The sequence below is a fragment of the Lupinus angustifolius genome, chromosome LG15 (genome assembly GCF_001865875.1).
Source record: "Lupinus angustifolius cultivar Tanjil chromosome LG15, LupAngTanjil_v1.0, whole genome shotgun sequence".
Classification (NCBI taxonomy): domain Eukaryota; kingdom Viridiplantae; phylum Streptophyta; class Magnoliopsida; order Fabales; family Fabaceae; genus Lupinus; species Lupinus angustifolius.
The window spans coordinates 19,198,425-19,222,374 of NC_032023.1; the positions used below are offsets into that span (position 1 = coordinate 19,198,425).

The 23,950-nt window shown below is 35.7% G+C and overlaps 6 protein-coding genes across 11 annotated transcripts in view; 2 read left to right on the forward strand and 4 right to left on the reverse strand.

The window, feature by feature from the left end:
- On the reverse strand, positions 1,004 to 6,864 carry LOC109327488 (probable ADP-ribosylation factor GTPase-activating protein AGD14). Of its 4 annotated transcripts, XM_019560652.1 has the most exons (14): positions 6,779 to 6,864; positions 6,568 to 6,668; positions 6,427 to 6,488; positions 6,049 to 6,136; positions 5,898 to 5,959; positions 4,895 to 4,991; positions 4,352 to 4,807; positions 2,950 to 3,585; positions 2,663 to 2,818; positions 2,476 to 2,583; positions 2,289 to 2,372; positions 1,973 to 2,129; positions 1,856 to 1,898; positions 1,004 to 1,301 (listed from the first exon to the last, which is right to left on the reverse strand). In XM_019560652.1, exons 2-14 carry the CDS (start codon positions 6,664 to 6,666, stop codon positions 1,211 to 1,213), a joined length of 2,139 nt encoding a protein of 712 aa, XP_019416197.1. In that variant the 5' UTR covers positions 6,667 to 6,668; positions 6,779 to 6,864; the 3' UTR covers positions 1,004 to 1,210. The 4 variants fall into 4 exon arrangements, with proteins under 4 accessions (XP_019416197.1, XP_019416198.1, XP_019416199.1 ...); XM_019560653.1 differs by lacking the exons at positions 5,898 to 5,959; positions 6,779 to 6,864 and adding an exon at positions 5,401 to 5,462 and having other exon boundaries at positions 6,568 to 6,709; XM_019560654.1 differs by lacking the exon at positions 6,779 to 6,864 and having other exon boundaries at positions 1,004 to 1,283; positions 6,568 to 6,709.
- LOC109327797 lies at positions 7,270 to 13,591 on the reverse strand. Of its 2 annotated transcripts, XM_019560953.1 has the most exons (6): positions 13,366 to 13,591; positions 10,744 to 13,224; positions 9,091 to 10,596; positions 8,310 to 8,568; positions 7,703 to 8,221; positions 7,270 to 7,640 (listed from the first exon to the last, which is right to left on the reverse strand). In XM_019560953.1, exons 2-5 carry the CDS (start codon positions 13,147 to 13,149, stop codon positions 7,749 to 7,751), a joined length of 4,644 nt encoding a protein of 1,547 aa, XP_019416498.1. In that variant the 5' UTR covers positions 13,150 to 13,224; positions 13,366 to 13,591; the 3' UTR covers positions 7,270 to 7,640; positions 7,703 to 7,748. The 2 variants fall into 2 exon arrangements, with proteins under 2 accessions (XP_019416498.1, XP_019416497.1); XM_019560952.1 differs by having other exon boundaries at positions 7,270 to 8,221.
- On the reverse strand, positions 15,635 to 18,324 carry LOC109327806. 2 transcript variants are annotated; one of them, XR_002105349.1, is made up of 4 exons: positions 17,914 to 18,324; positions 16,619 to 16,877; positions 15,771 to 16,286; positions 15,635 to 15,736 (listed from the first exon to the last, which is right to left on the reverse strand). XR_002105349.1 is itself a non-coding variant. In XM_019560970.1 (3 exons), exons 1-3 carry the CDS (start codon positions 18,241 to 18,243, stop codon positions 15,904 to 15,906), a joined length of 972 nt encoding a protein of 323 aa, XP_019416515.1. In that variant the 5' UTR covers positions 18,244 to 18,324; the 3' UTR covers positions 15,769 to 15,903. The 2 variants fall into 2 exon arrangements, 1 of the variants encoding a protein (XP_019416515.1); XM_019560970.1 differs by lacking the exon at positions 15,635 to 15,736 and having other exon boundaries at positions 15,769 to 16,286.
- On the reverse strand, positions 18,913 to 22,329 carry LOC109327804 (syntaxin-32-like). The gene is made up of 5 exons (XM_019560967.1): positions 21,974 to 22,329; positions 21,629 to 21,870; positions 21,356 to 21,543; positions 21,005 to 21,199; positions 18,913 to 19,331 (listed from the first exon to the last, which is right to left on the reverse strand). The coding sequence occupies exons 1-5, from the start codon at positions 22,197 to 22,199 to the stop codon at positions 19,172 to 19,174; spliced, it is 1,011 nt and encodes a 336-aa protein (XP_019416512.1). The 5' UTR covers positions 22,200 to 22,329; the 3' UTR covers positions 18,913 to 19,171.
- The window catches only part of LOC109327807 (polyadenylate-binding protein-interacting protein 5), a 16,579-nt gene continuing 14,330 nt past the window's right edge, over positions 21,702 to 23,950 (forward strand). Inside the window, exon 1 of the mRNA XM_019560975.1 lies at positions 21,702 to 21,815. The gene's annotated coding sequence lies outside the window, so the exon portion shown is untranslated. The remainder of the gene's footprint in view (positions 21,816 to 23,950) is intronic.
- Positions 22,516 to 23,703, forward strand: LOC109327760 (syntaxin-32-like). Its single transcript, XM_019560912.1, has 4 exons — positions 22,516 to 22,871; positions 22,975 to 23,216; positions 23,302 to 23,489; positions 23,646 to 23,703. Exons 1-4 carry the CDS (start codon positions 22,646 to 22,648, stop codon positions 23,701 to 23,703), a joined length of 714 nt encoding a protein of 237 aa, XP_019416457.1. The 5' UTR covers positions 22,516 to 22,645.

A 23,950-nucleotide genomic window follows, 5' to 3' on the forward strand; every position in this document is an offset into this window, starting at 1 on the left:
ATAGCTTATTGTAATCGTGGTTTTTTATAGGAAAACTTGACCTTTTTTGGTTCATTTTTTGCCATGAATTATGTTCTCTTACATGAAGCCTTAACCATTTTGATTAGAAGTTTAAACTTGATGGGAAAATATGCTTCATATAGATGGATCTTGTGATTCCTATTTTGGTTAAATAAATCTTCTATTCCAAAGAAATACATTTTACACATACATGTCAGAAAAATAGTGTGTATTTTATTTCAAACTTCTCATTTTCCTCAACTGCAACTTTTCTGTCCTAGAACCCAAAGTGGCTTATTCAGAATTTTGTCCTAAAACCAAGATTGGCTTGTTCACAGCTTAGATATGATTCCCGGTATTTGCTATTTTTTCTAAATCCAATAATGTATTTTGAGTGAAATATCAATTTATTATTTTAATGTAATATAACTAGATAGCATGGTTGCATTAATGACACTTTAATAGCTCTTAATAATTTCACAAGAAAGTAGGAATACACGCAACAGTTAAAAAAGCCTCTAGTGTGACAGAGCACAATGAATTCTTAACTGGATGCTTAATTTTTGGTCAAAGAACCTGTTGTGTATTTAAGCATACGGTAACTTCTCTGGTTTATGATGTTAGTTTCACGCAAATTCAAAAATATCATTAATATTATTAAACTTGAAATACCTTCAATAATTATATATTTTTAAAATTGTCTTTTATTAATGAAGTTTATTCGTTATATATTTTCACTCAATCGATTAATGATTCTTATATGTAAGGATATTTTGGTAACAATAACATTAGAGTGAAAATCCACTTAATCCAAAAGTAAGTTTTTTAAACTTACTTCACATCTTAACCATCAATTTTATGGACATCTAATAATTTATATATACTCACTAATTTAAACTATTAAATTTCCTTAGAATTAAGTGGAGCATAGATCTTAAAAAATAACACTATAAAAGTGATCAAAACTATAATCTCGATCAAAACATTATGCATTAGAAAGCTTACAGTACAAATTGTAATTTAAGATTTTGGATATATTAAATACACCACTTTCCAAGTCATAATTTTCACATTTGAATCTTTAATTAGTGTTCTATGATAATACATTAGTGATTGATATTTTGGCTTTTTTATTTTCTTATATAGAAATGAAAAGAAGAGTACCAATTTACAAAGTTCCAATAAATTGAGTTAACTTATGTGGGATTATTCAAACACTTTCGAATGGGTTTCCTCCTCCCACTCCCATCTTAGAATATGATGAATTTGGAGATCCATTGAAGCTGCCAACACTTGCAGATCTACACATTATTACAAAATAAACATAACATATAAGAGAATAGCCTAAGCATAAGCATTCATGACAAATTTGTAGGAAGTTTTCTGAAAACAATTCACCATTTCATTAATCACTTCGAGTTATGAATCTAACTTATAAGAAGCTGTGCTTATATATGATACTTGCATTATATAAGAAATGGCATGTCAATTATAATAAGCTTCTTTTGTCTTCAAGGGAAATTATGTTGCCATCCTTTTTGTTTCAAAAATTAGACTCACCTCCCTTGAGATTCAGTTATCTGACCATAACTTTTGAAACAAAAGAAGTGTTGAGTGTAATTTAAGTTAAATCTCAAGGAAAGTCAATGTAATTATTCCACCTTCTTAGTAACTGATATATCACATTATCCATATTTGCATGGCATGGGTACCTCTTCTAGCAAATAATAAAAAACAGGTCCATTATTGTGTGAATAAAAAGAAACTAGGTTGGTGACATACATTGCAGCTTATAAGGCAAGGGTTATACTAGAAAGTAGGAAGAATCCAAAATAAGATCAAAAGTAGGATCTACCTGGGAGGTTGCATGTTATTGTTAACTTGCCCAAAGTACAAACCTGAAAGGGCAATGTTAGAAATAACTATGACTAAAACTAATGAAGAAAAACTATTCAGATAACAAGGGAAATACCAGAAGGAAATTCAGATGGTAAGGTGGATTGTGGAGCAATTGGAGATGCATAACTTGGGGTCTGAGGCAACATTGATCCCAAAGAACTGAAGCTTGAAGAATGCATTAGGGGTGAGGCATCAGGTAGTACACCATTCATGGATGCCAGAGTAGGAAACTGTAGACAAATACCACCAAGCCTTGAAGGTTAATACAACATTGATTATTTATTAACTTATTTTAAAGATGCAAAATCAATAAAAAACGAGTCAAAGTTTTAAGGTGGGATTGTAAGGTCATTTTACTACATAAAATCAGTTTTAAATGTTGTACATACTGATGAGGCATGGGCTAAAGGTTTGCCCTCAGTTTGATCAAATGGGTTTAAGGACTTTGCTGCAAAGGGAAATGCTGAGGGAGGCTGTCAATGAAACACCATATCAATAAATTAGTATATACATACAACAAGTTCAAAACCAAGAGAAAAGACAGATAAACTCAACAATGATGTTCATAGAGTATACCATTGCATTAGGATAATACTGCAAGCCATATCCCTTCCCACAGTGTTGAACATTCTGCCAACCTGTAACTGGTGCGGGGCCAGATGAGTAGCTTGTAGTGAAAAGGTCCTGCAAATGATTCATTCATGTCTTCGGGTTCAGAGGTTTTGAGAGAGGAAATAATGAACTAACATAAAGCAACTATTACCGCCGGAAGTTCCATTCTTCCACTAGGCTTGGTTTCCACGGAAGAAATTTGGGATCCAACATCAGGTTTGGTGTTCTGAGCAGGCTTTGAGGTTGTTTGAGAAGACATTTCAGTAATAGCACCAAAGGAATCACATGAATTTGGAACATCTGATAGCTGTGTATAGTCAAAATTAAAAAAAGAGTAACTTTGCAAGTAGATAAGAAGGAATTTATAAGATTAACCCTCTTAAATAACTACAGATCATAGACATTATTTGCTTCAATATATAAAATTAAGGCTCTCACCAGATCATTTGAAGCTACACAACTGACTGGTGTACTTGGTTGTGTCATAGAGCTACTAACCAATGTAGAAGGAGGAAATTGGATGCTTGGCAATGTCTGCTCTTGTGAAACCTTAACGCATTTGTCTATGTTATATAGATCAACTTGTGGAGGTGCTGCAGTAGAAGATTGTTTCATATCATTGACAGTGGTTGATGTAACTGACAAAGCATCACTAATGGTGGGTGTTGCAGTTGTCTGCCACATTGAAGTAGGCGGCAAGTGCTTCAAATCCCCACAAGCATTCTCTTTTCTTGCTGTTGCAGTTGGTGGATTATTGCCACTATGTGAGTCCTCAAACATGGCACCTGTTGCTGCAGTCACTGGGCCTGATAATTCAGAAAGTAAAAGATCTAAAGAATTTGCATATGTCGCCTTAGGTGTTGTCTCTATTATAGAAGATGTCATGGCAGTTGAGATTGAAGTTTCAGGAGCATTGTCATCCGTAAAAGCATCAAATGAGGCCCAATTGTTTTCACTTGATTGTGGTATAGACTGTGTTTCTGGTCCAGCAGCAGCATAAGAGGCCGCAGATTTTTCTGGGGGATTATTTTTTTGTTCAGATGGCTTTTTGACAGCAGAACTATCACCAATGACCTTTAGCAATTAAATTTCATCAAAGATTTAGTTCAAGTGAGAATTTGTGAATCCATAAAAGGCAACCATACCAAAACAGCAAGTGATGAGAAAACATTATGCCACAGAAAATCTCCATACTACTTCAGAAAAATATTGCTTAGTTCTACTCCGAGTAAAGGCAATCATACCAAAACAGCAAGTGATAAGAAAACATTAAGCTGAGGAGAATCTCCGTAGTTCTTTCCATAAAATTGCTTATTTCTACTACCACAAAAGGTATACATGCACAGCACAAAGTTAAGTATGATACCACATAATAGTAGAATGACTAACTCAGTGTTTAATTTCTTCTTACCTTTGATGTAAAACATGTACATTTATAATATAAGTTCACTGGTGGAAGTGCAAAAGGCTACACACTGAGACTTAGTTGCACCAACCCTCTATATTTCTTAAAAGAGTAGGCACCTAAATGTGTGATCATAATCACATATTCACATTGATAAAGAAAGATTTGACTCCTTTAAAGTGAGTTTTTCTCTAAATTGAGCAAGTATGAGAGTATATACCCTTAGATGGGTTGAGACCTTTCTGTACTTCAGAAAATCAAGAGCATATACATCATTGTTCGCTTTAACGACAAACTCATTTTAGAGAAATTTTATCTGGTAAAGAATGCAACACATTACTACTTCCAAGCATGAGAAGCGAATAATAAGGGGTGGAATGTGGGAAGGTCACAAGTTGATGAGAAAACAAATCCCATAGGAGCAAGAAATGGTACCTGACTTTGTGCAGCTGCCTTATTTTGTGGTTGAAAAGGTTCACCTACTTTTGGAGATGAACCATTCTCATTTGATACTTCCCTCACAGGGCGTGCAACATAGGCTTGGGATCCTTCTACATTCTTCTGCTGAAGGTCAGGTTGAAGCTGTTTAAACTTCGATTCCAGATTTGAAAGCCTGCGATTTCTAGATTCATCATCTCGGAACCTGTCATCAACAACCTCAAATTTTATAGGACTTCTGCCAAAGGTGCCAGGCTTTGCACATCTTTGGGCATATTTAGGGCTTCTAGTTTCATCATAGTAAAATCTAAGATTCTTGTCATCACTTCTTATACCAGGACTTGATCTATCGCTGTTATATCTTTCAATTCTGTCTTCATAATGTGGACTACTTTTGGACTCCATGCGAAATGAACTAATCTTCTTATTTTCATAGGGGTCCTCCTTGTCTTTCTGTACAAATAAGATAATATCTTTTACTATAGAAGCAGAATTGACAAAACAAAACAAAAAACTGATTTCATGTTCTTAAAAGATTACCAATTTAAGCCTGGGAAGAACCACAGCACCCCTTTCACCTGTAAATTTTCGATCCACGTACACATGCTTGATAAAGTCACGAAGTCTATGCATATTACTGGAGGCAAATACAACAATTAGAATAGGTGCAGCAATTACTACTGAAAATAGAAGGGCATCTGAGTGCATGAGGCTCTCACTTAGTGAGGTTTAAGGAGGGTAAGACATGAGCAGTCTTACCCCCATAAACGGAGAGGTTGTTTCGAATATTTGAACTCGTAACCTCATGGTTACTAAGCAACAACCTCACTGTTGCACCAAACTCACCCTCTAACATTTACTACTGAAAATAAACATGGAAAATCATCGTCTGACACCCTTTTTCACATATACTTTATATTCTATAACCAGTGATCATATATTCTATCCATTGTTGTTTCAAAAGCAAAAGTATTTTGATCAATTAGTAAAAATATGAAAGAATATCATTGTTAAATAAACAAACATGAGATGAGATATTAAGTTACTTGGAATCAGGGTAAGAATGACGCTGAGAATCCCATTCTTTAAAATAAATCTGCTTTGCTCTCTGTACATAGATTAATGTTAGATTACAAATTTATTAGCAATGAATATATAGGGATTGGAGGAAGAAAAATAACATGATCATGCACACACCTCATTGCCACCTGCTTCAAGAGCAGCTACTTCTTCCGGAGTAAATTTAGCCATGGATACTGATTTTACTCTATGGGTAAATTCTCGACTATAATTCATGAGCAAAGACAAATTATCAAAATTTCTCATAATTTTAATCTAACTTTTATCTTTTACTTTTGTGAATTCGATCTGATATCTGTGAATCATCATCATCATTCAATGATGATGCAGCTATCATGAATTACCATTGGTGACACATTAAATCATGATTACCTATAGTTCAAATTGACAAAAACAGAAGATATGAATCTATTGGTAAAAAGCTGTAGTAAAACAATGTCACTTTGTAATGCGTAAAAGTTACTTGGAATCAGGGTAAGAATGACGCTGAGAATCCCATTCTTTAAAATAAATCTGCTTTGCTCTCTGTACATAGATTAATGTTAGATTACAAATTTATTAGCAATGAATATATAGGGATTGGAGGAAGAAAAATAACATGATCATGCACACACCTCATTGCCACCTGCTTCAAGAGCAGCTACTTCTTCCGGAGTAAATTTAGCCATGGATACTGATTTTACTCTATGGGTAAATTCTCGACTATAATTCATGAGCAAAGACAAATTATCAAAATTTCTCATAATTTTAATCTAACTTTTATCTTTTACTTTTGTGAATTCGATCTGATATCTGTGAATCATCATCATCATTCAATGATGATGCAGCTATCATGAATTACCATTGGTGACACATTAAATCATGATTACCTATAGTTCAAATTGACAAAAACAGAAGATATGAATCTATTGGTAAAAAGCTGTAGTAAAACAATGTCACTTTGTAATGCGTAAAAAACATATATAGAAGAAGTTGAGATTTGTAATGCATACTGTATTCCACTGCAATTTATGCAGACAAAGGTGTTGAAAGTTGTACACACATATTGTGGTCCCTGATTCAATTTAAACAAAATTATATATGTTTCACAAATTCTAGGGTAAGTTCAGGTTCAACAACACAGAAAATGTTACCAAGACATTGCAGTTGATGCATCTTCGATTAGCAGGAAGTTTGAGAAGACCGCGAATTTCTTTTTCGATTTTGGCATCTTCTTTCTTCGAAGTAAACATCTCTTCAAAACTAAAATACCTTAATTATCAACAGAATGGAATATTAAAGAGCATAATCCATTGTTAATTATAATAATTAAATTATAAAGCTTTGGAGAGAAAGAAGAATAACCTGATGGATGAAGAAGAATAATGATTGTGAAGGTGAATGTGTAAATTGGTGGGAAATGGAGAAAGAGGAATGAGAAATGAAGGAAGAAAGTTAGTTAAAGCCAAGGAGGGAAAATTGCCGGTAATAACGGTTCACAGGTTTCCAACTCAATTTTCCATTTCATTTATATTTATATTTAGTTTATTTGTCACTATTATGATTGGGCCTGGTCATTGTAAGAATAAGATGCATGCTATTTTAAGATTTGAAAATTCTTGCTATAGATGAACTTGGTATACATAAAGGGAGATTTTGTATATCATAGTATAAGCCATTTCTCTTGCCTATACTCATGCATGTGGATATTAGGTGATTTTGTGATTTGGGGCTAGTTACCGAGGGAGAAAAATGAAGAAGCATAACTACAATTACAACTATATCAATTGTAGTCTTATATGAACAAGCCCTAATAATAACTCAGGTTTTAAGTATTATTATTTTGGAAAGGATTAACAAGGTTTTAATTGAATATAAGCTAGTACACCCATGATTTTCATTTTTCTGTAATGAGAAATCAGGTTCAGCGGAACATAAAAGACACCACAGAAGACACAGTTTGCGAATCATGTGCAAATATACAAGAGAATAAACTGTAGTTCCATCCAAGGTGATATTGTATTAATCTACCCATTTCTATTTTCATTTTCATTTTCATATCTAACAGTTGAAACTGGGGTCAAGGGGAGAAAAGCAGAAAGGTCAAAAAAGGTTGAGAAAAATCTGTCCAAATATAGGTGTAGCCAAAATTCCGTAGACCCATAATTCCACAAAGCAGATCACATGCTGGAAAGGGAGCTGTTGAACACTGCAGTAGATTTTCACTCTGAAGCAACAAAATCTCTGCCTCGTCGATTTTAGCTCTTATGATTCAAGTTTAGAATGGAATCTATGGAAAGGATCTGTATCACAGGGCCAGATAATCATCTCTAATCTACCCATCACCATTTGTGTCCTCAGAAGAAGCTTTAATTGCTTCAGCAGTCATAAGAGCAACAACAGCCTTATGAACTGCTATATCTGCTCTATGAAGCAATTTCTGAGCCCTCTCTCTCTTAAATTTGGCCATGTTGCGTGCATGCCGTGCAGCACCAGAGGGGTCACGCAGTTTAAACTCTTCTAGATCGGGACCATCCAATTTTTCAGTCACATGCCTCTGATGGCCATTAGGACTAGAGGAATTCATATGTGAATCATTATGATACATATACGAGCCAAATTTCCTCGACTTGCTCCTGTGATATTTCCCATTGTTGCTCATAGAATAATACCCCATGATACCAGCATCACGTGGTGAGAACACCCTTGGCGAAGTTTGAGCCAATGGGGACTCGTCCAGGGAATCATAATTATGGCCTGAGAATGCAAACCTTTCATCACCAATCGCAAATCCATTTGATCTTCTTCCTGAGTTTACAACAGCCAGATGTAAGGAAAAACTCAAAGTTTGTTCAAAATGTATTATAAATTAATCTGCAAGTAAAAAAATACTCACCAAAAGTGTTGAAACCATCCTGTTCAGAAAAAATATTGTTTGTATGCCCTGAGACTGAAATTCTCCTTTGTGATCGATGTTTTGACGATCCCTTGTTCACTACTTCCAAACCCCTTGGTTTCAAACAAAAAGCAAACATGGGTGGCTTCTCCAAAGGCTCAACCTTATCCAGGCATCCATTAGAAATGGGGACATTGTTCTTGGTCATGCCTACTTCCCACTCTTTCAGTTGTTGCTGATATCTTTGCCATAAAGGTGGCTGAACATAGTATAAAACAATTAGAGTTAGAATTTTAACAAATAATAGCCAAGCATACATATCATGTGCAAGTGTCAAAAGGAAAACACACAACCAACTTTTAGGCAAATCAATTTCAAAAGTGCACCCACAATTGTTCTATATAAGAAACAGGAAAACCAGAAGATCAACAACATTACATATTCGAACCATATAATCTAGTAATATTACAAAATATGAAAATGCTTTGCCAGAATGAAAATCAGTGTACAGCTTTTCCATTACTAAAACACTTTGCATTATATTTGAAACGCATCCAATACTTTTTATTGTTAGTGGTAATTAACCTAAATACGTAATATCAATCCACTGCCGCAGTATTAACCTCTCTTCCCTCTCCCTTCTTTTACTCCCTTCCAAATTGTCTCTGCAAAGCTAGTCTATCCTTCTACATAAAGCAATTAAACAGTACCAGAACCAGAGAGATATTCCTAAAACTCAAATGATTAATATCATAAATTGAGATGGTTACTTGTAGATTACCTGAAAGTGCCGAACTAAAGCCATCCCCTTCTTCCGCCTTTTCTGCTGCCAATGTTCATAAATGATTTTGGCTACACAGGAGGGCCCAACATCAACCATGAGTTCCTCTATTTCAGTATGTGTAAACTGATCACATTGCTGGGCATATGCAGCCTTCTCAAACATGTCCATCATCTTCTCAAGCATCTCCTCTGAGATCCCATCCAAGCCACGGTTGTCATTTTCAGAATTTTGAAAAGTCAGCATCCACTGCTCATCCTCACTATCCATGTCATATAGGACATGCAATGGATTCAGAGCCATTTCTACATCTGTTTCAACTTGTCTGAAATATTTAGAGCTCCGAAGGAAAGTAAGTTCAGGTTCATTATCATCATTTTCTTCAATCAAGAGAACACCAGGAATAGGTATATTTTTTACTGAAGCAGCACGGATGTTCCGGTTATAGCATTCCTCATGCATCTCCTTGAAAAGAGCCCATTGACTCCTATCAGAAAATTCTAAGATCCAATCCTTCCCTCCTTTCCACATCATAGCATGTGTGTAACGATTTGTTGACCCAGTCTGCAGAAACTGATGTGCTTTGTACGAATATCTTGTAATCCCTCCAAGTTTTACAGAAAGCTTCCACTCATTATGGTCAAATAACTCCAATACAACTTGGGCACCAGTTTCTCTCCACCCTTTATCACTAAAAGTAATCAACACATTTGCATCACAAGATAAGAACTCCAAATTCTTTTCAGGGCGCCCAACAACATCCAATGACTTCTTATCATTAGCCTTTCTAATTCGCTTGAGAGGTAATCCTTTCTGATGATGGCTTCCATGCCTTGAACCAAAATCATACTTGGCAAAAGGCACCGAATAAGATACTTGTGTACGTGGCTTCTTAGGTCCGTTTCTGAAACCATTGTGAAGAGGATCAGCCTTCCCCTCAGACCACCCATGTGACTGGAATCCCAATGGTGAAGAACTATTTTTGTTATGATGCCAAGAACTTTTAGGTGCGGTTGGATTGGGGTTTGGAATAACGCCTCCACTTATATCACAAGAAAAATCAGAAGAGTGTTGGGCATCATGCACATCAGCATTTTGAGAGAGAATTTGACCACCACAATTAGCAGGGCCAATTAACAAATCAGACCCAGCACAAGGTAATCCACCACACATAGCATCCTTTGATAAAATCACCATATCTTTCTTTGAATTAAATTCTACATTCCTGTTAGAGCAATCATCAGTGCTATAGCAGTCATCCATCATCAGATCGGAGTCTTCCTGATCATCTGCTAATGCACGGTCACAGTAGCTTATATGAGTTACTGCTTGCTCCATCAGCAATTTAAGATGCAAACTGAGAAAAAATGTAGGTGCAGCTGCAAACGAAAGAGAAAATGGAGGAATCTTCCTCTTGCCACCATCAGACTGAGTAGTATCAACCTGACAGAGTTCCTTGGAAACTCCCATAATTTTAATACCCGGCCTAGTCCTCTTTTGCATAACCTGTCAAGCAGAACAATCAAAATAAATCAAATTGCAGTGCCTTTTGGAAATTTTACAGGATACAATATTTACATATTGCAATCGTATTCATGAAACATGAATGAGTTGAAGGATATAAAATTAGAGATCAGGAAATAAGAAAGGTACCTTCACTAAAGAGGGCTCACCCCTGATGGAAGTAATAGGATACTCATGTGACTCATTTTGAAGTGCTCGGATGTTATCATAGGTGCACTCAGAGAGATGGAGCTGCTTACTAAGTAGGCAATGTCTCTTAAGCTTCGAATCTAAATATATCCAAAACGAACTATTCATTCTGGAGAAGTTGTAATGTGCGAACACAATAGGCTTTTTTACGACATGAACACCTGAAAATGTGAATCTCATAGATGTAACTGGCAACTGCAAGTCAATATACTTCCCTTGGGCAGCAGGGTGATGAAATACACCAAGGACCCAAAAAACCAAGGATGTAGCCATCATCAAGCAGCCTTCAAATATCAGGAATCTCAGCCCAACCTCATTATCGACAAAAAGCATCTCTAAATGAACTCTTGGCCACATGATATTAAGAGTACCATACTGACGCAGCAGAACAGCACGGAGCAACCACAAAACATCTGATCTAAATGAGTCATTCAGCACCAAACATGTCGGATAAAGTAGGTCAAATTTTAATACTGATGACCCCAAGTCCAGAAAGACTTTAGAAACTCCTGCATTGTATGTGAAGCACAATGGCCCCTCAATCTCATCCCTCCTACCATCTGGTTCTCTTAAATCCATATCACCACCACCAACAGGGTTAAAGGAAATGGAACAAGATACACCTACATCAACATGATTCTCTTCAGAGATATGAGTGAACCTTGGGGTTGGCTTGCGAAACCGCTTTCTAAAATAAACAATAGGCGGTTTATCAAGTTTAGACATGATTCTCTTTCCAAAATGATCAGCCAATTTATCTGCAGTTGCAGAACCACTGGATAGATTACTTTTACCCTCTACCGGGGAACTCTTAGCTAAGCATCCCTGTCCGTTTGAAGGTTCATCATATAACAATGATGATGCAGTATTTGGAACAATAACAGTACTTTTACGTTTCTTAGCGTCATGTAAAGGAGGAGATTTAACCTGATGAGAAGATCGAGCCAACCAAGAGATTATAGGCTCACTGTCCATAGAGCTTTCACTACAGCTTTCATTCTCTGTAGGAACTTCTCTTGCCTGCCTATCTTTTCTGGCCTTGTTCCCTTTTAGTTGATCAGAACTTCTACTTTTCATTACTGCTCTTTTCCTACCTGACTTCCCAGGAACTTCACTAGGAAGTAACAGGAGTTTGAACTTCTCTGTATGGAGACTAATCCATTCTTCTTCCCGATCATCATATTTGATATGGTGAGCCTTTTTTTCTTCATCATAGTCATTGACAAGGCCAAGATACCAACTCTGGTCCAATGGCCAATAAATCTTTATTCTCCGATCCAGTATCCAATATGGGTCCAAATCACTTAACAAGATTTCATAAAAATGGCGCCTCTTCCTGGAACTACCCTTCTCTTTGAGCTGATTCCGTGGCCTCAGGGCTCTATTAGCAGCGTCAACTGATGCTGATTCTGAATCCAACAGAGACTTCGATCCACGACTAATAATATTTCTATTAGAAGAGATTGGTAGATGCAAACCACTTGCTGATGGCAATGTGGAAGCCTTGCTACTGGAAGAAAAGCCAGTACAGTTTGGATCAAACCGTGAGGATAGCATCATTGCTGCATTTTCCTCAAGATTAACATCATCATCTTCACGCAGATGATTAGTTTTTCCACCATTAACCAGAGGCTCGGCTTCATTTGCAACCCTAACTCTATCGGGAATAGAAGCTTTTCCCTTCTTATCTTTCTTCTGTGACCTCTTTAAAGAGGCATCACCACTATTTACAAGAGAATGAGAGGCACGATCCACATTACCCCTGAAATGCTGAACTGAATTGGATTTACTACTTCTACTTTCCTTAAATTTAGCAAAATCTTTCTTCTTTTTACTCTTTGAAGACTCAATCCCCTTCTCCAAATGATCACTACTTAACTTAAGTCTGTGATCACCATGGCCATTGACATTTTTAAGACTAGGATGTCCTGCCAGAGTTAGGGCTTGAACAACTTCACATTTCTTCCGCCTCACAAAATCCCTCTTTCGCTTTGGAATACGAAAAACATTCTCGTCGGGAATTAGTGAAGTTCGATTAATCTCAGTACAGCTGCTCGACCTCTGTCTGGCCTCCGATTTTGAGCCAGACTCTTTGTGGCATTCTTCATCATCAATCTTCTTAGTGCTACTATCCGCATTTTCAAAGCTACTGAGGGACAACTCCTTTTTGACCTTTTTTCTCTGATGGCCCTTCTCATCAACACCAGAAGGACTGATACTTTTCCTCTTCAAATTCTTCTGTGAAGTTTCTTTTGACACTTTTGATTCATATAAGCTCTTCAAATCAGATGATTTTGATTTTTTGGGAATTGCAGCACCCTGAGACTTCCCTTTTCTATCTTCCATGAACAATCCAAAGCATAAACCGAAGTTCTAAATTTTCCACATTCCATCATACATACCTGGACGCTTTTTTCAGATCTGTAACACCAAGCAAATTAAAAATTATCCCTAAACCACGCCAAAAAAATAAGATCAAACCAAATCTCACATGCATTGGGAAAATCGCATAAACAATCCATAATTTATCAACACAAAGTCACAAAAATTTCACAAACATACCTGAACCGACAAACCACGAAGCAGTCAAATCCACCCCCAAATTACGAAGACCACGAGCATAAATCATGATTTAGCGGATAAATCTCATCTCTGCGATTTTAAGCCCTAATTGAATCGTCGATTCCGAACTAAAATTCGTGGACAATTTCGACTTGTGTTGTGACAGAGAACTAGGGTTTCTTTTGTTTTGACGAGTTAGGGTTTTTACTTTTTAGATCGAAAATACAAAAACAAAACTAAGGTAATAGAAATGGAAAATAACCCGAAAACACCAAAATTGTTTCGGATCGACACGTGGCGCATTATGATCCGCTAGATCGAAAGTTTTCAGTGCAGTTTATGATCAGGTACGTCAAGATCTATGGTAAGTGAGCCAATACCAAAATTTGGAAGGATTGATGATAACATGAACGGTTGAGATTGAAAGGTTCTTTAATGTTGGAGCGGTTGCATGAAATATATGCGATAAGATTATTATTACGCTCTGATAGAAAGTGAAATTAACTTCCACTGTGTGGTTTGGTAATGGGCCTCATTTTTAATGAAACCTCAAAAATGCCATTCATCTTTTTGAGTTTCGGGATTCACTTATTCTCCGTCCTAATTACTTTTTGAGTAAATGAATCTTTTTCCTTCGAGGATATAAGTAGGATTTACCGCTTTATAAATATTCAAAGTGCCTACAAATTATATATCACCATGGTTCTCATATAGAAAATCTTGATATTATACTCTACATGTTCTTTTATAAATGTCATCCTATGATTTTTACACAAACCAATAAAATCATTGATTTTTTGTTTTAAACAAATTGGGTATTCATTTTCCTATTATATTCATCTCAATTTTATGCTATACTTTGTACACCATTATTTTTATGTATATGCAATAATGAGTATAAGTGTATGATTGGTAAATGAATAATTAATATTTTCTTGAAATTTGATTACAAAATGTGAAATGTGTTTGTTCTTTAGTCTTTAGATGATAGAATCTGAATATGTGGAAACTGATATACAATCTTTTAATATTGCCTTACAGATATTTGAGTACGTCGGGGAAGGTAGCTCAAAATATTTTCTGACAATAAAGACACTATATGAGAGATAGAGAATATGAGAATATAATATTAAGAGGTATATTGTAAGTAAGAGAGAGTGTGTAAGTTATTGTAAGTGTGTAATATACTTTCTTAGAGAGGAAATCCTCTATTTATAGTAGAGGAGGGATAGAGATATTCTCTTGTTGATGTTGTCAGCTTAGCTGACCAAATAGTTTGTGGGTCTGCTCCATACAGGCAAAAGATGATTTTCCTATGTCAGACGACTTTGGCAGACCCGTACTCTATGGACAGTTGACTTAGGCTTGTGTTAGTCTTTATCATTGTGTCATAGATCCATTTTGTTTGTTGCTGAAAGACATAGTAGGGTGTAGGTAGCATACAACAAGTGGTAAATATTTGCTTCATTCAGGCACCATGACAATCTTATATAGGAACATAACAGTGGGAAGTCATAGATGGTCTTTGTATTCTTGTCATTTCCGCCCGGTCAATATTATGTCTTTCAAGATTGCCCAGTTGCTCGGTCAAAATCTAGAAATATGTGGACCATTCTTATGTCGCCCGGTCTCGAGTCGATAATTGTTGCCTTTCTTCGATTATAACGTGTATTTTGGAACAAGAATGAAACATTGTTGAAGATGCTAGGATGGCCTTGGAGCAATTTGATGTTAAGAAACTCGTCAATCCATGTGCTAGATTGGAATAGATAAAATGCAACTCTATAACTAAAGTTCAATTCTAACATACTTTACTAAATTTATGGTGTGTATGTGAATTTTCACATTAAATAAAATGTAATGAATGAAATAACTTATAATAAAAAAAGATTGATGAAATTATTAGTTTAATATTAATGTTTTGGCCATATCTCACTTATGAGGAGTTATATAATATTCTCTCGACCAACTAATAATGAGTTTTTCTAACTAAAGATTATAACAAATGATATCAGAGAGAAGTGTGTGAAAACCAACGTTGATTTAATAAGATAAGACATTTAGATTCTCATATATATTACAAGGTCAAATATTTGATTTCCATAAGAGATGATTAGTTGTCTAGTTGGGAAGGGTAACCACACATGACACACTCATATATATTATCTTTTGTTTAGTATGATCTTGAAAAGATTTGTTATTTGCTTGAAAACAACACTTTCTATTTTTAGGATAAACATCCATTTCTCAGTCACAACTCACAACTAAATTATCAGCCACCAGAACTTAACTGCAATACACAACTATGTAGTTCATCCAAGTTTAAAGCAAAATTCTTTGTACCAAAATAACAATGCACAATTGAAAAGCGCTATCAATAAATTTTATTTTCAACAACAAAAGACGGTAGAAGAAATTTTCTCAGGTCCACTGGAAATAAGACTAGAGTCACCAGAACCTAAAGCCAACTGTTTATTCGGCATCATCGTATGAACAAGAAAAACATACTCATGTACTGATGTTATGAACACGGTTCGTTTACCGCACAGGTTGCTGGTTATAATGGTTTTTTTCCTTTTTCTTCACAGCAGCAAGCCTTGCTCTCCTTGCAGCAGCCTCTTGTGAAGCAGCTTTTGCAGCCACATCCATTTCCTTACTAGATTTCTTCTTTTTTACAGAAGCAATCTTCTTAAGACGCTCTTTCACATCAACAGTAGACGTACCCTCCTCCACATTTTCGGCACCTGTGGCGTCATCAGGCTCATTATTCGTATTTATATTGTTGGGGTGATCCTGAGATTCTTTGACCTCCTTGGATGCTTTATCCTTTTTTTTCTTCTTCTTGGCATTCTTTGATTCTGCAGTGATATTATCTTTCTTTTCTCCATCTACCTCAACAGCTTTCTTATCCTGAGATGCACCTGCAAATACAACTTCCTTTTATCTCGTGCGAAAGATTCGATAGTAAGCTACCTTGAGTCATTGCATCTTGACATGCACAAAAAATTTACCACTGAAATTCCAGAAAAGTAAATGAACAAAACAATTTGTACCCGAATAGAAAAGTGTATTAGTGCAGCACAAAGAACATGGGGTAAATCTTCGAGCGAAAGTGGGAATTTATCAATTCAAGAATAGCTGACGAAGATTGAAGAAGAAAAGCATGCCATGGCCACTCAATAACCTAACCTCACAAAACACAGAATAAAATATAACCTTCAAAGTAATGTGGCATAAAGTTCTGCTTAGTTACCTTGTGACACATCTTTACCATTACTTTCTTTTTGTGTAACTCCAAAATCAGCTAGAAGAGCGTCAAGCTCTGCAAGTTCCTTCTTTTTCCTTTCCTTTTTGGAGAGTTGATGTTCTGCTTCCTTTGGTGCCACAGGAACTTCAGTATGTTTCTTAACCTCAGGTTCAGGTTTCACAGAGTACTCCGGCTCGTGATCATGCTCTTCCTCCGCATCATCATCCCCGTCATCTAATAAAATATCCTCCTCACTCTCGCTATCCTGTAAACATAGATAAATCATTATACACTTCTACAGCTGACATTTAACTCATCAGAAAAAAAATTGTGATTACATTTCAAAGTTTATTGTCCTATGATGATCCGAAAGATCTCTAATATGCCAGTATTGGAAGCTAGAATAAACCAAATGGCAAATAGAACAAAACCAACTATTGTCTCTGAAATATAAATCAGATTACCTTCAGGAAACACAAGCATCATAAAGCTCCAGGTTTCCTGAAGGTAACCTGATTTATATTTCAGAGAAGCTCCAGGTTTCCTAAGAATATGCATAACCAAAAGGGATAATCAAGTACCGGTGTGCATAATATGTACATTAAAATAAACTAGCACCCGCACATGTAAACAAAAAATTTGGACAACTTTCCAAACATCTGCACATTTGATAACGCTTGCATTACAAAACTCAAACTTGTATGGAAGTTGTCATATTGTGGAGAATTCTTGTTCAATAGATTCTTTGCAGGAAAATATTCCATCGATGGGTAGAGATACAAACCAATTAAAAAAGGTTCAAACTTCATTTCAAACATTCCTGATTCAGCACCCACAACAACTATAGGCCCAGGTATCCTATAAAAGGGATAATCAAGTCCCCATGTTATGTGCATAATGAAAAAATCTAGACAGCTTTACATTTCATAAATGCAGTCTTGTATTTTGCGTTATAACGATCAAACTTATACGAAAGTCGTCATCGTCTTGTCCATAATTGTTGTTCAATAGATTCTCTATGGGACACAAGCTGTCCCAAAACCCAACTACCAATTTTTAAACTTTAAAGTACAAAATACTCCATTCATAAGTAAATTTGATTCATCAGAACCAATTTACAAAAAAGATTCAAACTTTATTTCAGACATTCCTGATTCACAACACTACCATTTCACAAACATTCCTGTAATATCTCCAAATCATTAAAAAATGCAATGTAAGGCAATATTACATTAAGCAACAAAAGTATTTAAAAGCAAATTCAACATATAAATAAACATGAATTGAATAGAAAATCAAACCTCTACAATAGAGGGTTTGTGATGATTATTAAGGTGGGGTAGTTGTTGAGGAATGGTCCAAAGAGATTTGAGAGGAGCAGTGGTGGCGTAATAATCATCATCATCATCAATATCAGCCCATGATTTAGAATTCAAAGGAGAGGGTGTCCAAAACACTTGAGGATCTGATTCTGATTCAGAGCCTTTGGAGGATTGAGGATGAGATTTCTTATCAGAATTGTTCTTGTTCTTGTTCTTGTTCTTTTTCTTGAGAGTATCAAGTGCAGCAAAGATGTTGGTGTTGTTGATTATAGATGAACCTTCATTCCTTCTGCTACCACCCCCTACCATTGACAGAGAATAATCTTGTGTTACTTCAGAGAGAATATGAGTTTATATCATTCTATTAATTTCATGTTTGATACTTAATATTTGTGGGTTGGCCAATGTTTCCATACACGTTAAGTTTGATTGAAAAATTATTTAGTTGATGAATTCTCAATCAACTCATCATTAGGGATAATAGATTAATGTTTATTGTAAATCAATAACATATTGTGTGATTGAAATAACGAGTACACAATCTTTTAATACTTAAAGTATTGCTAGTTTCTTAGAAAGGCACCATATAGTTTTTTTGACTAGTTGATTAGGAAATACTAGATTGTAATATAAGTTGATATTTATTTATTTGTGGAGTAAAACTGCAATATTATGGACTGTCAATATAAAGATTTATACATTTCATTTTTTCCAAAAAATCAATGATAATTAAATATGAATGATGCAGTGATAATGATTTTTTTTTTGTAAATTCAACTCTTCTTCAATCAGTTCTTATATTTGTGCCTTAATAAGTTATTCAGGACTCAACATGTTTAAAATATTTTTAGATACAGTAAAACTTGCCAATAAATTACAAATGCAGATAATATAATATAGGGAGCATTATTGCAAAATAATCCATTCTTTATTTGAAGTCACTATGGTTTTCCTGAGATTAGCTTACATTGCTTCTGCTTATTCTTAATATGGATTCAGCAATTAATATTAGTACACAAAGCCTCTATTGTATCATAATAATCACAAATCACAGAAAAGAAAAAAAAGACAAGAAGCAACAATGGACATAGTTCTTGACCTTGCTACATGTATCTAAGTACAAGTATAGCATTTGACAAGGTTGTTGATAGGCTATAAAATCTGCAATAATGAAATACAGAAAGGCTTATCCCTAGTAAGAAACACCATCACTTTTCATTTCTCTGTAATTGGATGACTATGCCACAAAAAATAAGAAAACCATAAGGAAAAATATTAATACAAAGAAAATCTTGATCATCAGCCACCTATTAGAAGATATGCTGCTCAGGTATTTCAGCAAAGCCCCTTGTGCCCCCTCTACGTTTGCCAATGTATCATCCATGTTCTCATCAATCCTGCAAATTATGTACCACTATCAATACGAAAACACCAATATCAATCCAAAAACACCAATATCAATCCGAAAACACCAATGAGCAGAAGACAATTCACCTATAAACATGCAATTTTTTGTGCCTGTAGCAAGCTTGTAAAGCTAGAAGGTTTAAGTAAACTCATGGGGGAGCAAACTCAACTTGTAAACTCATATTTTAGTTGATAGGTAATACAGATATTGATATCCATAACAAGAAAAGAAACTCCACTATTTTAAACAATATGTAATCACCATATATGCATAATTACGCTAGTGACAAAATTAATACTTCACTAACCATACATAAGTAAGCAATCTCCGCATAAAAGTGAAAATGTAGAGCAAGATCATTGAAATCCAACAAGATCATCATTGCTCCACTTTACCAAGTTTATAGTTTGACCAGACCATCTTGCTAAAATGGTTAAAACATTTTTTTACAGGTAAATTAAAGAGTTATTCACTTATGTCTCAGGTTCAACATGGATTACAGGACTTTCTCCCCTTCTAGTTTTATGTGCAATCAAAATCAGAAGAATGTAATTGAGATACATGCAATGTTATGTGACACAAGCATAAAAAACTAAACTTTCACTGCCTCTACACTTCAACAAGCAAATATCTTCAAACCAAACGTTATAGGAGATTCAATAAGATCAAGCACTATTTTACAATGTCCTTACATCTGAAATCCAAGATATCCCAAAACATACTCAGCAAATAATTTATAAAACAAGAAACCAAAAAGAGTAACTAAAATATCACAAACAAGCAAAAAGGAGATAAACTATTAAGTGAACAGCTAAACATTCATCGTAAATATTCAACATAGTCTCCCAAACAAAGATAAGAGACTAATTTTAACTGTCATCGAATACAACAAGGAGGAAATATTTATATGGCTGAGAAAACCATTGCATATCCAGAGGAACAAGCAATGCCTAAACCTGGGCTCATGCATGTGAATGACCACTCATTGACAGATATGAAGAATCATAGTCAGAACCTTTTAAAGTAAAACCACCAGAGTTGCTGTCCGTAAAGGTACCATCACACAACATGTGTGCTTCTTAAAAAAAATTAGTCACTGTTTATCCTCTTACACTTTACTCTCTAAAAGTTCAGCTAGTACTTTAGAGGAGGGTAAACTCATATGCAAGTTATTTATCTGCTATGTAATGTAAGAAACAAAATAAGCAACTTAAACAGCATGGCATCCATAGCTATATGGTCAACATGCAGAAAACAACTCAATCATCTCCCGCATGTGAGCAACCTTGTCCACATACACTTTAATCTCTAAAGTTTGCCTAGTAGTTTATAGGACCTAAAGTCTCATGCAATTCATTTATCTGCTCGCTAAGGAGCAAAACAGTCAATTCCAACAGCATGACATCTACAACAACCACAATTCCAACATGCTCATCTCCCACAGACAACCACAAACCAAAGCAATAGTTTGATAAGCTTGTTGAAGTCAAGGCTCAAACTAATCTTACAGTCAATATAACTGGCATAGCCTCATTGGATTGTACAGGCGAATCAAGTAAGCATGGATCTAATAGTCACATACATTCAGTAATGCACTGGAATACAGTAATAAAGGGAAACAATGATGTATCAGTATAGCACACAACTGAAAAATATACCGACCTGATGGCAACCTCTCCTTGTTGAGAAACAAGAGTTGCAAGTTGATTAAAAATGTTGCTTAGCTCATGAATAGTGGACTCAACATTATGAAGAGCTTCAGCTCGGCTTTGCATGTAACTGTCTTGCAATGGAACCATCTCCTGCTGTTGCTGCTGTTGCTGCAGCAATGGTTGACTCTCCCCATCCACCGGTTTCCTGTAGATTTAACCCCATTAGTAAATAATATAGAATCATATGAAGCTAGAGTGCCATATGTAATAACCTAATCAAGCATAATACTACATACTACAAAATCATGATTAACTACAATCCTGCTACCAACAAAAAAAGGCGAAAAAACACAAAACGTACTTAGGGAATAGCTGAGATGAAGACGGTGAGCCCGAACTACTAGCCCATGGGGGTGCAGCAGCAGCAGCATTAGAAGAACTAGCTGCTGATCTTGTCGCCAATGGACGTTGTCGAACAAAAGGATTCGCAGTTTCCTTAGACGCAGAGGATGAGAACAATTGCCTCCTATTCTCATGCACTTTCAAGTTCTTCACAAATACAACATCAACATAACATAAATGTTGGAATAATAGGATATAAAATACATAATGAAGTAGAGTATAGAGTATATACCTGAGTTCGCATGGTGAGAACATCTTTGAAGTCCTTCGTGGTTGTCATCAAACGTGTCTTAAGGTCATCAACAACAGTAGTTGAATGATTAGTAGTGTCATCACCACTCTGATTTCGCGAAACGGAGAGTGATTGAAGATCAACAACAGCAGAATTGAGAGCATTGATATCTTGCTTTATAACACTCGTAAGCTCTTGTATTTCCATACTCGGATCATCAAACACCGAACTCCTCTTCGCCACTAACAATAATCAAAACACAATTCAACCTAAATTATCAATTTCTATTTCAAACAAATGAATGATAATTGAATGGGAAATGGAAATGGAAATGGAAACGGTTACGCTTAGCGAGGTTAGCGAGTTTCTGAGAGGTTTGGTGAATGGCATAGCCAATCTTAGAAGCTCTCCTATTGAATTCTGATTGAAACGCAATGGCGGATCTCTGTTCATCGGAGGTGGTTGTATTACTAGTGATTGGAGGTGATCGTGATTTGTTCAACCTCTCCGCAATGCTTTCGAATTCATATGTCCGATCACGATACGACGAATGCGCCGATTTAACGTTCATGATTCTTCAGGGAAATGGAAGTTTCTCCGGTGGAATAAGAACCCTAGATCTGAGTTATGGAGGTTGTTGTTTTCTTATTACAGAGGAAGAAATGAATTGAAATGTTGAGTAGAAGAAAGAAAAAATGGTGGTGGACATTTTATTACATTACATTATATATATATATATATATATATATATATATATATATATATATATATATATATATATATATATATATATATATATATATATATATATATATATATATATATATATATATATATATATATATATATATATATATATATATAATGTAATGTAATAAAATGTCCACCACCATTTTTTCTTTCTTCTACTCAACATTTCAATTCATTTCTTCCTCTGTAATAAGAAAACAACAACCTCCATAACTCAGATCTAGGGTTCTTATTCCACCGGAGAAACTTCCATTTCCCTGAAGAATCATGAACGTTAAATCGGCGCATTCGTCGTATCGTGATCGGACATATGAATTCGAAAGCATTGCGGAGAGGTTGAACAAATCACGATCACCTCCAATCACTAGTAATACAACCACCTCCGATGAACAGAGATCCGCCATTGCGTTTCAATCAGAATTCAATAGGAGAGCTTCTAAGATTGGCTATGCCATTCACCAAACCTCTCAGAAACTCGCTAACCTCGCTAAGCGTAACCGTTTCCATTTCCATTTCCATTTCCCATTCAATTATCATTCATTTGTTTGAAATAGAAATTGATAATTTAGGTTGAATTGTGTTTTGATTATTGTTAGTGGCGAAGAGGAGTTCGGTGTTTGATGATCCGAGTATGGAAATACAAGAGCTTACGAGTGTTATAAAGCAAGATATCAATGCTCTCAATTCTGCTGTTGTTGATCTTCAATCACTCTCCGTTTCGCGAAATCAGAGTGGTGATGACACTACTAATCATTCAACTACTGTTGTTGATGACCTTAAGACACGTTTGATGACAACCACGAAGGACTTCAAAGATGTTCTCACCATGCGAACTCAGGTATATACTCTATACTCTACTTCATTATGTATTTTATATCCTATTATTCCAACATTTATGTTATGTTGATGTTGTATTTGTGAAGAACTTGAAAGTGCATGAGAATAGGAGGCAATTGTTCTCATCCTCTGCGTCTAAGGAAACTGCGAATCCTTTTGTTCGACAACGTCCATTGGCGACAAGATCAGCAGCTAGTTCTTCTAATGCTGCTGCTGCTGCACCCCCATGGGCTAGTAGTTCGGGCTCACCGTCTTCATCTCAGCTATTCCCTAAGTACGTTTTGTGTTTTTTCGCCTTTTTTTGTTGGTAGCAGGATTGTAGTTAATCATGATTTTGTAGTATGTAGTATTATGCTTGATTAGGTTATTACATATGGCACTCTAGCTTCATATGATTCTATATTATTTACTAATGGGGTTAAATCTACAGGAAACCGGTGGATGGGGAGAGTCAACCATTGCTGCAGCAACAGCAGCAACAAGGATGAGGATGAGGAGGAGGATGAGGATGAGGAGGAGGAGGAGGAGGAGGATGAGGAGGAGGATGCGTATGAGGACGAGGACGAGGAGAGGAGGAGGAAGAGGATGAGGATAAGAAGAGGATGAAGATAGGATGAGGATAAGAATGAGGATGAGGATGTGGATGAGGATAGGATGTGGATGAGGTTAGGATGAGGATGAGGATAGGATGAGGATGAGGATGAGGATAGGATGAGGATGAGGAAGAGGAAGAGG

What these genes read in the sequence shown, in the direction of transcription:
- LOC109327488 (XM_019560652.1), bottom strand. Translation starts at nt 6,666, where the DNA reads ATGTTTACTTCGAAGAAAGAAGATGCCAAAATCGAAAAAGAAATTCGC. An exon ending in CATTCTTACCCTGATTCCAA is followed by an intron (nt 4,992 to 5,897) that starts GTAACTTTTACG and finishes ATTTGCCTCCAG; the next exon opens with TAATATGCATAGACTTCGTG. An exon ending in TTCTTCCCAGGCTTAAATTG is followed by an intron (nt 4,808 to 4,894) that starts GTAATCTTTTAA and finishes TTATTTGTACAG; the next exon opens with AAAGACAAGGAGGACCCCTA.
- LOC109327797 (XM_019560953.1), bottom strand. Translation starts at nt 13,149, where the DNA reads ATGGAAGATAGAAAAGGGAAGTCTCAGGGTGCTGCAATTCCCAAAAAA. An exon ending in GTGAGCCCTCTTTAGTGAAG is followed by an intron (nt 10,597 to 10,743) that starts GTACCTTTCTTA and finishes TCTGCTTGACAG; the next exon opens with GTTATGCAAAAGAGGACTAG. An exon ending in CTTTAGTTCGGCACTTTCAG is followed by an intron (nt 8,569 to 9,090) that starts GTAATCTACAAG and finishes TACTATGTTCAG; the next exon opens with CCACCTTTATGGCAAAGATA.
- LOC109327806 (XM_019560970.1), bottom strand. Translation starts at nt 18,243, where the DNA reads ATGGTAGGGGGTGGTAGCAGAAGGAATGAAGGTTCATCTATAATCAAC. An exon ending in ACAAACCCTCTATTGTAGAG is followed by an intron (nt 16,878 to 17,913) that starts GTTTGATTTTCT and finishes CTATGTTTACAG; the next exon opens with GATAGCGAGAGTGAGGAGGA. An exon ending in TGGTAAAGATGTGTCACAAG is followed by an intron (nt 16,287 to 16,618) that starts GTAACTAAGCAG and finishes TTGTATTTGCAG; the next exon opens with GTGCATCTCAGGATAAGAAA.
- LOC109327804 (XM_019560967.1), bottom strand. Translation starts at nt 22,199, where the DNA reads ATGAACGTTAAATCGGCGCATTCGTCGTATCGTGATCGGACATATGAA. An exon ending in ACTCGCTAACCTCGCTAAGC is followed by an intron (nt 21,871 to 21,973) that starts GTAACCGTTTCC and finishes GATTATTGTTAG; the next exon opens with TGGCGAAGAGGAGTTCGGTG. An exon ending in TTCTCACCATGCGAACTCAG is followed by an intron (nt 21,544 to 21,628) that starts GTATATACTCTA and finishes GTATTTGTGAAG; the next exon opens with AACTTGAAAGTGCATGAGAA.
- LOC109327760 (XM_019560912.1), top strand. Translation starts at nt 22,646, where the DNA reads ATGAACGTTAAATCGGCGCATTCGTCGTATCGTGATCGGACATATGAA. An exon ending in ACTCGCTAACCTCGCTAAGC is followed by an intron (nt 22,872 to 22,974) that starts GTAACCGTTTCC and finishes GATTATTGTTAG; the next exon opens with TGGCGAAGAGGAGTTCGGTG. An exon ending in TTCTCACCATGCGAACTCAG is followed by an intron (nt 23,217 to 23,301) that starts GTATATACTCTA and finishes GTATTTGTGAAG; the next exon opens with AACTTGAAAGTGCATGAGAA.